The sequence below is a fragment of the Zalophus californianus genome, chromosome 17 (assembly GCF_009762305.2).
Source record: "Zalophus californianus isolate mZalCal1 chromosome 17, mZalCal1.pri.v2, whole genome shotgun sequence".
Lineage (NCBI taxonomy): Eukaryota > Metazoa > Chordata > Mammalia > Carnivora > Otariidae > Zalophus > Zalophus californianus.
This window is the reverse complement of record NC_045611.1, coordinates 38828351-38841988: the sequence shown is the minus strand read 5'-3', so window position 1 is coordinate 38841988 and position 13638 is coordinate 38828351. Positions and strand designations below refer to the sequence as shown.

The 13638-nt window shown below is 34.4% G+C and overlaps 1 protein-coding gene across 2 annotated transcripts in view; it reads right to left on the bottom strand.

Moving 5' to 3' along the window:
* The window catches only part of URI1 (URI1 prefoldin like chaperone), a 112381-nt gene that overhangs the window by 30697 nt on the left and 68046 nt on the right, over positions 1-13638 (bottom strand). For both annotated transcript variants that reach the window (XM_027618706.2, XM_027618707.1), the window contains 2 exons: positions 10305-10383; positions 8828-8963 (listed from right to left, as the gene is read on the bottom strand). In XM_027618706.2, the coding sequence (XP_027474507.1) occupies positions 8828-8963; positions 10305-10383 (215 nt within the window). The remainder of the gene's footprint in view (positions 1-8827; positions 8964-10304; positions 10384-13638) is intronic.

Below are 13638 nucleotides of genomic sequence, written 5' to 3'. Positions count from 1 at the left end.
AAGTATACAGCAATACAAGCCTTTCTCAAGAAACAAAAAGGTCTCAAATATACAACCCAACCCTGCACCTAAAGGAGCTGGAGAAAGAACAGCAGATAAAGCCTAAACCCAGCAGAAGAGAAATAATAAAGATTAGAGCAGAGGGGCGCCTGGGTGGCTCAGTCATTAAGCATCTGCCTTCGGCTCGGGTCATGATCCCAGGGTCCTGAGATCAAGCCCCACATCAGGCTCCCTACTCAGCGGGGAGCCTGCTTCTCCCTCTCCCTCTGCTGTTCCCCTTGCTTGTGTTCCCTCTCATTATGTCTCTCTCTCTCAAACAAATAAATAAAATCTTGAAAAAAATTTAAAAAAAAAGATTAGAGCAGAAATCAATGAAATAGAAACCAAAAGAACAGTGGAATAAGTCAATGAAACTAAGAGCTGGTTCTTTGAAAGAATTAATAAGACTGATAAACCCCTGGGCCAGACTTACCAAAAAGAAAAGGAGCCAAATAAATAAAATCATGAATGAAAGAGGAGGGATCATAACCAACACTGAAGAAATACAATTATAAGAACATATTATGAGCAACTATATGCCAATAAATTAGACAATCTGGAAGAAATGGATGCATTCCTAGAGATGTGTAGACTACCAAAACTGAACCAGGAAGAAACAGAAAACCTGAACAGACCCATAACCAGCAAGGAAATTGAAGGTGTAATCAAAAATCTCCCAAAAAACAAGAGCCCAGGGCCAGAGGCTTCCCAGGGGAATTCTACCAAACAGTTAAAGAAGAATTAATACTTATTCTTCTGAAACTGTTCCAAAAAATAGAAAAGGAAGGAAAACTTCCAAACTCTTTTTATGAGGCCAGAATTACCTTGATCCCAAACCAGACAAAGACCCCACCAAAGAGGAGAATTACAGACCAATATCCCTGATGAACATGGATGCAAAAATTCTCACCAAAATACTAGCCAATAGGATCCAACAGTACATTAAAAGGATTATTCACCACGACCAAGTGGGATTTATTCCTGGGCTGCAAGGCTGGTTCAACATCCGCAAATCAATCAATGTGATACACTACGTTAATAAAAGAAAGGACAAGAACCATATGATCCTCTCAATAGATGCAGAAAAAGCATTTGACAAAGCATCCTTTCTTCATTAGGATTTTGTAGGCATAAAGGGTATATACCTCAGTATGTACAGTGTAGGGATAGAGGGTACATACCTCAGTATCATAAAAGTCATCTATGAAAAACCCACAGCAAATATCATTCTCAATGGGGAAAAACTAAGAGCTTTTCCGCTAAGGTCAGGAACACAGCAGGGATGTCCACTATCACCACTGCTGTTCAACACAGTACTAGAAGTCCTAGCCTCAGCAATCAGACGACAAAAAGAATAAAAGGCATCCAAATCGGCAAAGAGGAAGTCAAACTCTCACTCTTTGCAGATGATATGATACTTTATGTGGAAAACCCAAAGACTCCACTCCAAAACTGCTAGAACTCATATAGGAATTCAGTAAAGTAGCAGGATATAAAATCAATGCACAGAAATCAGTTGCATTTCTGTACGAGACAAAAGGAGGAGAAATTACGGAGTTGATCCCATTTACAATTGCACCCAAAACCATAAGATACCTGGGAATAAATCTAACCAAAGAGGCAAAGGATCTGTACTCAGAAAACTTCTACTCATGAAAGAAATTGAGGAAGACACAAAGAAATGGAAAAACGTTCCATGCCCACGTACTGGAAGAACAAATGTTAAAATGTCTATGCTACCTAGAGCAATCTACACATTTAATGCAATCCCTATCAAAATACCATCAACTTTTTTCACAGAAATGGAACAAATAACCCTAAAATTTGTATGGAACCAGAAAAGACCCTGAATAGCCAGAGGAATGCTGAAAAAGAAAACCATCACAATTCCAGACTTCAAGCTCTACTATAAAGCTGTAATCATCAAGACAGTATGGTACTGCCACAAAAACAGACACATAGATCAATACAACAGAATACAGAACTCAGAAATGGACCCTCAACTCTATGGTCAACTAATCTTCGACAAAGCAGAAAGAATGTCCAATGGAAAAAAGACGGTCTCTTCAACAAATGGTGTTGGACAGCCACATGCAGAAGAATGAAACTGGACCATTTTCTTACACCATACCAAAAAACAGACTCAAAATGGATTAAAGACCTAAATGTGAGACAGGAATCCATCAAAATCCTTGAGAACACAGGCAGCAACCTCTTCCTAGAAACATCACCAAAGAAAAGGGAAGCAAGGGCAAAAATGAACTACTGGGACTTCATCAAGATAAAAAGCTTTTGCACAGCAAAGGAAGCAGTCGATAAAACCAGAAGACAACCGACAGAATGGGAGAAGATATTTGCAAATGATGTATCAGATAAAGGACTAGTATCCAAAATCTATAAAGAACTTATCAAACTCAACACCAAAGAACAAATAATCCCATCAAGAAATGGGCAGAAGACATGAATAGACATTTCTGTAAAGAAGACATCCAAATGGCCAACAGACAACATGAAAAAGTGCTCAACATCACTGGGCATCAGGGAAATACAAATCAAAACTTCAATGAGATACCACCTCACACCAGTCAGAATGGCTAAAATTAACAAGTCAGGAAACGAAAGATGTTGGCAAGGATGAGGAGAAAAGGGAAACCTCCTACACTGTTGGTGGGAATGCAAGCTGGTGCAGCCACTGTGGAACACAGTATGGAGGTTCCTCAAAAAGTTGAAAATAGAGCTACCCTACAACCCAGTGATTGCACTATTGAGTATTTACCCCAAAGATACAAATGTAGTGATCTGAATGGGCACCTGCACCCCAATGTTTATAGCAGCAATGTCCACAAAGCCAAACGATGGAAAGAACCAAGATGTCCATCGACAGATGAACAGATAAAGAAGATGTACTGTGTGTGTGTATACACACACACAATGGAATGTTACACAGCCAACAGAAAAATGAAATGTTGACATTTGCAACAACTTGGATGGAACTAGAGAGTATTATGCTAAGTGAAATAAGTCAATCAGAGAAAAACAATTATCATATGATCTCACTGATATGTGGAATTTAAGAAACAAGGCAAAGGATCATAGGGGAAGAGATGAAAAAATGAAACAAGATAAAACCAGAGAGGGAGACAAACCATAAGAGACTCTTAATCATAGGAAACAAACTGAGGGTTGCTGGAGGGGAGGGGCAGGCGTTGTAACGAGCAATGGGTGTAAGACTGATGAATCACAGACCTGTACCCCTGAAACAAATAATACATTATATGTTAATAATATAAATAAATAAATAACTAGGAGTCCATAAGAAAAAAAAAGTTATAGCGAAAGCAATTAGGCAAGGAAAAAAAATAAAAAGCATCCAAATTGGAAAGGAAGAAGTAAAATTATCTCTATTGGCAGATGATACGATCTTATATGTAGAAAACCTGAAATATTACACACACAGCTAAAAAGCTAATAAATTAAATACTCAAAAACAAGTTGCATTTCTATACACCAGCAATGAACAATCTGAAAATTAAGAAAATAATTTCAATTTACAATACCATTAAAAAAAATTTAGTAGTAAGTTTAGCCTAGAAGACACAAGACTTACTGTGTTGCTGAAAGAATTTAAAGACAAAGTAAATGGAAAGACATCCTGTGTTCATGGATTAGAGGGTTTAATATTGTTAAGATACCATTTTACCCAAAGCAATCTACAAATTCAAATCAATCCCTATCAAAATCCCAACAATTTTGCTGTAATAGAAGAAACCCACCCGAAAATTCATATGCAATCTTGAGAGACCCTGAATAGCCAAACAATCTTGCAAAAGATGAAAGTTGCAGATCTCATACTACTTGATTTTAAAACTTTCTAAAGGTACAGTAATCAGAATACTATAGTACTGGCATTCAGACAGACATATAGATCATAAAATAGGGTAAAGAACCCAGAAATAAATCCTCCCATATATATCCAAACAATTTTCAATAACGGTGTCAAACCATTCAATGGGGGTAAAGACAGTCTTTTCAACAAACACTACTGGGAAAACTGGATAGCCATATGCAAAAGAACGAAGTTGGACCCGTACTTTACACAATATACAAAAAATTAACTCAAAATGGATGAAAAATCTAAATGAAAACTGAAACTATGAAATTCTTAGAAGAAAACACAGGAGAAAAGCTTCACGCCATTGGATTTGGCAATGATTCTTGGACATGACACTAAAAGTACAAGCAACAAAAGAAAAAAAAAAAAGACAAACTGGACTTCATCAAAATTTAAAACTTTAGTGCATCAAAGGACATTACCAATACAGTGAAAAGGCAGTCCACAGAATGGGAGAAAATATTTGCAAATCATCTATCTGATAAGGGACTAATATCCAGAATATATAAAGAACTCATACGACTCAACAACAAAAAGACAACCCAATTCAAAAATGGGCAAAGGACTTGAACTGACATCTCTCCAAAGATTTTTCTACAAATAGCCAATAAGCATATGAAAAATGCTCAACAAACATCCTGAAGTCCTTAAAGAATTGGAAATCAAAACCTTTAGGATGGTTATTATGAAAGAAAACAATAAATTATGCAATATCCATATAATGCTCTGCAGCCATGAAGAAAAGACAGAAAGATGCAAAAAAACATGTGCTACCATTTGAGTGGTTGTGTATATAATGGGTTGGGAATGCATAAGTCTACAAGATGTGAACACGCAAAATGGTAAGATACTGATAATGACTCCAAGTTATCCAAGTGGATGATAAGGGAGGAAAAGGGACACTTATTTTTCAACGAAAGCCCTTTAAAATTTGTATCATGTCCAAATATAACCTTTTCAAAAAAATTAAGTCACCTTCCATTCTCCCCCATACCTTCCCTAGCCCTGAGCAACCATTAATACACTTTTTGTTTCATAAATTTGCCTATTCTAAATATTTCATACAAGTGGAATCATATAATATATAGTCTATATAGTCTTTTGTAGCTGGCTTTTTTCATTTGTCATAGTAAATGGTACATTTCTTTTTCTTGCCAAGCAACATTCACATTTATCCATTCACTGAATGATATTTGGGTTGTTTACATTTTTGGGTTATTATGAATTATGCTAATATTCATGTACAAGCTTCTGTGCAAATGTATGTTTTTACTTTCCCTTGGGTATAATACTATCTAGGTGTGGAATAGGGCTAGATGGTAACTCAGTGTTTAAGTTTATGAAAAATTCCAAGCGGTTTTCCAAAGTGGCTACGCCAATTTATATTCCCACCAGCAACATATTAGGGTTGCAATTTTCCACATCCTCACTAATACAAGTTACTGTCTGCCTTTTTTATTATAGATATTGTAGGAAGGATAAAATGGTATCTCATTGTGATTCTGATTACCAATTCATTTTTGACAAAAGTACAAAGGCAACTGAATGGAGAAAGGACTTCCAACAAATGATTTGAGAAAAACGGGACATCTATACGTAAAAAGACTGAACACCTTGAACTAAACCTCACACCTTATACAAAAATTAACTTAAAATGGAACACAGATCTAAGAGCAAAAACATTTTGCTCTTAGATCTGTGTTCAGATGAATGCTCAATGAACATTTTATAGAAGAAAACATAGGAGGAAAATCTTCATGATCTGAGGGTAGGGCAAAGCATTCTAGATATGACACCAAATGATCCATAAAACAAAAAAGTAATAAACTGGACTTCAAAATTAAAAATTTTTGCTCTGGAAATACAATGTTGAGAGAATAAAAAGACAAGATATATACTGGGAGAAAATATTTGCAAATCACACACTTAACAAAGACTTATATCCAGAATATATGAAGAACTCTCAAAACTTAAGAGAAAGAAAAAATACAACCAAATTTTTAAAAATGGGCAAAAGACTTCAACAGATCAAAGAGGACAGATACACACACAGATGTGAATCAATGCTGAACATCATTAGCCATCAGGGAAATGCAAATTGAAACTCCTACACATCTACTGAAATGGCTTAAATTTTTAAAACTAACAATACCAAGTGCTGGTAAGGATGCAAAGCTACTAGGACTCTCACACCCTGCTGGGACTGGGGGAATGTAAAACAATATAGTGTCTTTGGAAAATAGATTGAAAATTTCTTAAAAACTGAATACACGTACCCACCATATGACGTAGCAATCCCACTTGTAGGTATTTATCAACAGCAATGAAAATTTATAGTAACAACAAAACATAAAGGTTTATAACAGCTCTGTTCATAATTCCAGAAAATGAAAGCAAACCAAATGTTCTCCAATGGACGAAGAGAAAAATGTGGTATGTGCATATAATGGAACAATACTCAGCAGTAAATACGACTGACCTTTTGATATACAAAACAACTTAGATGAGGCATTATGGTGAATGAAAGAAGTCAGTCTCAAAAGGTTACATAGTATATGACTCCATTTATATGACATTCTGGAAAAGGTAAAATTGATAGTGATAGAGACAGATCAGTGATTGTCAGGCCTTACAGGTAGAGGTAGGGTATGACCACAAAGAGAAAGCATGAGGGAGTTTCTGTTGTGATCTGAGTCCTGACTAGTGTATCCTATATCCTATTCTATATTCTGACAGTGGCAATGGTTAAACAAATCTTTGTGTTGAAAACTCATGGAACAGTATACCAAATAAAAAGTCAATTTCACTCTGATAATCTTAAAAAAAATTTTTTTAAACTTTAAAAAGCTGGTCATATTCATGTTAAATGGCAAAAATGCAGGATGTGAGCACAAAGAATAGAGCACTTTTAAAAATCAGCTTCCTTAGAGAAACCTCCCCTGAATCCTTTTGTACTTGTGTTAAATCCATTTTGTCCTTCATTTTGAATACTTTTTAAACATGCAATGACCTCCGTTCCACCTTTCCCAATTACCCTGTCAACAGTGAGGTAGGACTGTGTGTTTAACTTGCTATATTTCTTCTTCCATAAGAAAAATAAAGTATCTTTTCTTAAATAAATGTTAAATACAACAAATTACCTAAACATTTCTTTAGTTATTAAAATTAGTATAAAACTGTGTGAATAAAACAACTTTTTAGAATTCATAATAGGTTCTCAAACATAATTCATAGGTACATATTCTGAAAATTATTTTAGATAAACACTGATCCCAAAAGTCATCATTTTTGGTCAATTCCAAAAACCATTTTCAACAATGGAAAGTGATTTACCAAAAAATACCTCTTCATTCTAGAGCTCTAATTCTATTCTATTAAAAGTATTCTCCTGGGGCGCCTGGGTGGCTCAGTTGGTTGAGTGGCCGACTCTTGATTTCAGCTCAGGTCATGATCTCAGGGTCATGTGATCAAGCCTCATTTTGGAGTCCATGCTCAGTGGGCTTGAGATTCTCTCTCTCTCCCTCTATCTTTGTCCCTCCCCTGCTCACAATTGAGCACGCGTGTACATGTTCTCAAAAATAAATATCTTAAAAAAAAAGTATTCTCCCATTAATATATTAAGTCATAACTGATTCTAATCATTGCTTTGCTGAAATACACATATGAAAATCAGAGTGAAGAAACTTTAACAGACGATGAACTGATTTCATATCAGCAGAGCTACCCCAGTAAAAAGAAAGCTTTCCCCATTAAGAAAGGCCTTTAAGAAAGAATTATGCTCATTCTTTTTCCTCTAACGTACATGACTTATTTTAGTATAGTAATGCCAAAAGAATTATCATTGCTGGAAATTATATACAGGCCTAACAATAAGATTCTGATTAGTGTCACAAATGATCAAATATGTTATCAATTATAAACTTATAGGAGTTGATTTGCAATTAGAGTGTCCAAATATAGATCCCACAATTTCACTGAGTAAATGAGTTCTCTAACTAGTACCCACTCACATGTATAAGTGAAATAATTTCAGCTGTAGAAAATTCAGCTGTTTTTTTATCTTTATGACCTCATTTATACAGAAGAATCCTCAAAAATTTTCAAACACACATTTAACTAGAAAGTTAAAAAAACAGGTAGGGGTGATGATATACTATCAATTTTAAGTATTTTATTATGGAAATAAGAACATAGATATTAAATGAACCTAATTTTAAAATGCAACTAAGCTAGAACTGAAGCCAAACCCATCCATAAAAATGTGTATGTGGATATGTATCTACACCAACAAATAATATCACAAATAAACAAAACTTAAAGAAATACCTCAATCAAATGAGACAGAGGCCTCACATCACTGAATAAGTATAGGCACTGTTTTGGGTAGCACCTCTCCACACCTGGCCTTCTCTGTAAGATGAAAATATGACTTCTTCTAAACCAAAAAGCATGTTTAAAAATTGTTTCTACTTTTACAAATAGGTATTTTTCTTAGTTCAACAAATAAAAAGTAAATTCCCTCTGTGTACTACAAGTATTAAAAGCAAATGTACTACAAGTATTAAAAGCAAAAGTAAGTCTATAAAAGCAGCTAAAACAAACCAGTTATAAAATATAAAATGAGCCCAAGTCTGATGTCTTCCCAACTTCTATCTATAAAACCACATGTTAAGGACTTTTACACTCTGTCATTTCTGAAAACATGCTAATGTGGGTGATATTTCCAACCCAGATGTTCCATTCTCAAATGTTGGTTCTACTCAAACTACCTACAATTCAACCAAATCACAAATAGTCTGGACTAATAAATCATGGATGATACTTTTAGTAATAGCTTGGCACTTTGTGAACTGATACACATCCGGCAAAGATACATCATTTATAATTGGTACATACGTTCTTTCCGATGCTCAACTAAGCCCACAGCCTGCTTTGCTGAGCACTTTGCAAACCAATTGTCCCCGAGTAAAACAGTGACTTCATTAGTATGGACAAGCTTTCCTGGCATGAAGGCAAAGGGGCCAAATGGTACCTATTGTTGAAAGGAAGGAAGGGAGGGAGGGAGGGGAGGAATAAGGAGAAAGAAGACAAAAAATTAAAAACACTAAAAAAATACATTTTAAGAAACAGCTCTGCGTTGGGGTCTTTTTATCAACTAAGAAAATACATTTTATGAAACAGCATTAAAAGCTCTATGTTGAGGTCTTTTTATCGACTAAGAAAAAATGTCAACTTCATAGAAATTTAACATTAAAGTTTCACTAAGAAAACCTATAGAAAACTGCTTTAGGTTAATAAGTCAGTGTTAAAACAGGAAAAGGAATAAGCACATTTACACACAGCTTTCAGAGAAATTAGCACTGTCTCTGAATGTTTATACTTCGTGTTCATTCATAAATCTAAATGAAAGCAAACTAGCAATGAAATATTAAGTTAATAAAGAATACCTTTGATTAAAAAACCTGAAAATTATTTCTAATAAAATAGCCATTTTTTGACAAACTTGGAATTAACAAATAAATAGCTTTAATGAGTCTACAAATTTTACAAAATATTTGGGCTAGTAAAATAAAGAACAATACATTTATAAAACATTTGAGCTACTGTAATTAAGAACAAAGTCTTTATGAAAAAGAATATTCAAGCAATGAAAGAATCTAATCCAGGGCTCATGAATAGATCACTATGTCGATACGAAGATCATTCAGACAAAAATTAGCAGTACCTTTTTATATAAAATCAATGTTCTAGGGTGTAATTCTGTGAATTATACAACATTATGATCTATTCCTGCTCTGGCTAACAGGAAACGACTAAGTGCCATATTTCTGTCTTAATTACAGTTTTCTAACACAGTAAATTTGCATACCAAATTTGTCAAATTTTGTGCTAACATTTATGCCATTTGTGTCTCCATAATGTGATAACTTAATATAAATCTGAAAAAAAAAGAAAAGAAGCAAATACCAACTATTACAACAATTAGTGGATTATTTTAAAGTAAAACAGGGGCGCCTGGGTGGCTCAGTCGTTAAGCGTCTGCCTTCGGCTCAGGTCATGATCCCAGGGTTCTGGGATCGAGCCCCGCATCAGGTTCCCTGCTCGGCGGGAGGCCTGCTTCTCCCTCTCCCACCCCCACCCCCGCTTGTGTTCCCTCTCTCGCTGTAGCTCTGTCTAAATAAATAAAATCTTAAAAAAAAAAAATAATAAAGTAAAACAAAAACTTTCCCTGCTATGGTAGTTACTTCAGATACTGTCTATTAGAGCTTGGCAATTTGTGAATCAATACATATAAAGCAAAGAAACATCTTCTTACTTTCCATAGTTAATACGTAAACAACATACCACTTTAAAAGCAACACACTAAACATACCATGATATTATAAGACAACTTATCAGGCAAGGTACTGAGTCTTTCTTGCAGGGCATTATAGTCATTATCTACCTTCTTCCTGTTGACAAAAAAATAGCAAATACTAAATGAATACACAAATTAACAATTCCTTGAGTAGAGTATGTATCAAAAGACAAACTAATCAAAAATCCAATTTTAGCAGTTTAAATATTTAACTATTTTTAAAATTTAAAAATCCTATGTTTACCAAATTTAGCAGTGGCATTATTCAACCATACATATACCAAAAAATTAAGACTTTCAAGGATTTTGGTTTTAGAATTAGAACACACATCTTGAGAACTAGTGTTTCATAATGTAGATCATCTGAACTAAATAAAATTTAGAAATTAAAGGAGACATTGAGGGAAGGCCTGATGTTGAGAGGCAAAGAGGGACTTAAGATGAAGGAAGAAGAGATTTAATAAACCTTGTGGGTGAATAAACACTGGCTGCACAGCAGAAATCATGTACACAAAATTTGACCAGACATTTCAGACCCTAGAAAACTTAAAGCTGAAAAATGTGGAATAACCCTTCAGTTATTCATATTAACGTGATTAAGGTGAGAGAGAACCAACGAGGAGACAGAAGAAATTAGGTAGAGGTAATACAAAAGAGCATTTCGATTTGGCTTTGGAGCCTGTTTCATGTTATATCAAGACAGAGCTACCTAATAAATTAATTTCAAATAACCAAAAGATATCATTCTGTAGGAGTAGAGATGGTCATATGTTTCCACACTATGCACTCAGTTCTTACACCTGTTGGAAATGAATAGTCCTTCATGCAGATGCCTGTTTTCAAATCCTCTCTGAAAATTCAGTTTCGTAAGGGTTCCTTGCTAGGCTGTAAGCTGCAGGCTAAACCAGTGCACTGAAATTTTTTAAAGCAAAAGGGTGTTGTCAGTTTGAAAAAATTAACAAAAACAAAACCCACCAATTCAGCAAGTAATTTAAAAAAAACATGGAGATATTGCCAAACTGAAATTAGAATAAATTGCAACATAGATAATCGCTCTCCAGATAATAAAAATGACTGCTCTATAAACATCATGGAATTGATTTAGTTTACTCCTTAGCACCCCTAAAGCAAGAGGAGCATAATTAATAAAAATTATCTCATTTACTCTTAAGAATATCAAGTAATTTCACATATATACTATTATTCATCCTAAAAATATTCCTGTAGTAAATGTCACTTTTCAACATTTTCCTCATTCAAAAAAGAAAGTAGAAGGAAGATGGAAAAAGCACACATTTAAGAGAAATCAGACCTCCTCCATCAAAAAAGATGCAAGCAGTGAATTTAACCTAGGTCTTCTGGCCTGTGTTCTTCCAAGCAAGCCTTTTTATTTCCTGGTGTTCAGTGCTTTTGTAAAACGTTCCCTCAAAATCCTTTTTTATAAACATAAAATGTCTTTATTCTATTTACTTAAGAGAAAAATATCATCCTTCTGGATAAATTTTTGTAAGAATAAAATGGTTTTAAAAAACTTCATGTACAGAGCTACATACCAGAAAGAGCACGGCATTACAATCAGAATAGAAGGTGAATCCCAGCTCCACCACTTCACATACACAAATTAACCCTGGTCTTAGTATCTTCAGTGGTTAAAACTGGAATAATGCCTATCTCACAGGTTCAGGAGAAAGAAATCTAAAGGGTTCAGCACTTAACATCTACACTGAGTATCCAATACCCCTTTTTCCATAAACTATCAAAAAACACCAATTCTAAAATTTTCAAGAAAGACTACTACCCACTAAGTTGAGATTCCATTGTTAAATTCATTCAGTTTGATAAAAAGAGCACAACTTACTGAAAGACAGTATAGCTAAATGTTACCATTTAGGAGGCTTTTGGAGATAGGGTTGGTGTGAGCAATAAATTGGATACTGTCTTTAAAGAATTGATTTGGCACAATGCCTGCACATAGTAAACACTCATTATTAAATCTATGGAACACTAACAGTTTGTATGTTTTTAGATAAGTAATTCAGCAAATGCTCAAGGCCTATACATCAGCTTAGATGTCTAAATGTTCCTGTGATTGTTAAAAAGCTAGTATTAAAGTTAGCATTCAGTATGTCTTATTTTGGTAACTACACCTGGAAAAAGATTTCCTAACCTCTTTTGTATATTAAAAGAATAGTAGATTCAACCACAGGTAATACAAGAGATCAATGTCAGTATTCCAAATCAAGTATGTTCAGTTTTAAACTTATCACTAATTCTCTCTAGAACAAAAGTGGACATACTGGAGGATGGTTTAAGATCAGAGTTCCTATTTCTAAATTCTGAGTTGTTTTCTAAAAATACAGAAACAAAAAAAATAAAGAAAGAAAAGAAAGAAAAAGATAATTTAAAATGCAGCCCACACAGAAGTCCTTTTTGAAAGGAGGCAAGTAGAGGACAAGCAGTGTCTCTAGGAGAAATTACAGCCTAAGAAACTCTCTCCCCTAAAGGTTCCACTAGTGGAAATATGCAGGATCAAACACCTTGGTCAGAGTTTATCTATTTGTCTTGAAATAGTCCCTCTAATATTCAGGGATTAAATAATCCTGTTAAAGATCACAAAGCCTATAGAGCAGAAAATACAAAAAAAATGATTCTAAGAACTACTGTGTTACAGACGGTAAGTAGGGGATCTTTATTTGCACAAAAATTTAAAGTTTGTTTCTTCTGTTTTATTACTAAGAAACATAATTTTTAGATACTGTAGTCATATTAAAATATGTAGTCAAAAGAGGCAACTGCTTAATTTTTTTTCAAATGGAAAATAAAACCCAGACATAGTAAGGTAAACCACTCAAGCCTACTTTACTTATAACATACAGACCTCCTTGTCTGGAGGTCTTCATCGTATTTGATCCTTATAGATTAAGTTCAGGCTTCAATTCTTAATTTTAAAAAGTTACACAATAAATAAGATTTAATTTGCAACAAATACCTTCGTGCAATGTTCCTTACAGAAAATAAGAACTAAAGCACTGCTCTAAGTCATATATAAGAAACTTCTACAATTTTCTTTTGAATCTTGCTAATCATGCACTATATGTCTTCTGAGAAGCACCTTTTGTATTAAAAAGCAGCAGCAAAGGACACACAAGAAGCACACTACAAATTAGCCTTAACCTTAAGGATGAAGATCAGGATAGATCCCATGGGAAACACCTTATTTTCATAAAGCTGTGAGAAGTATGAGAACAAGTTAAATGATGTGTTTGCTCAAGTATTTACAGGTGTAACTGATGTCCACGACTTACTTTGAAATACATTAGGGAAAAATGGATTAATGGATTGAGATAAA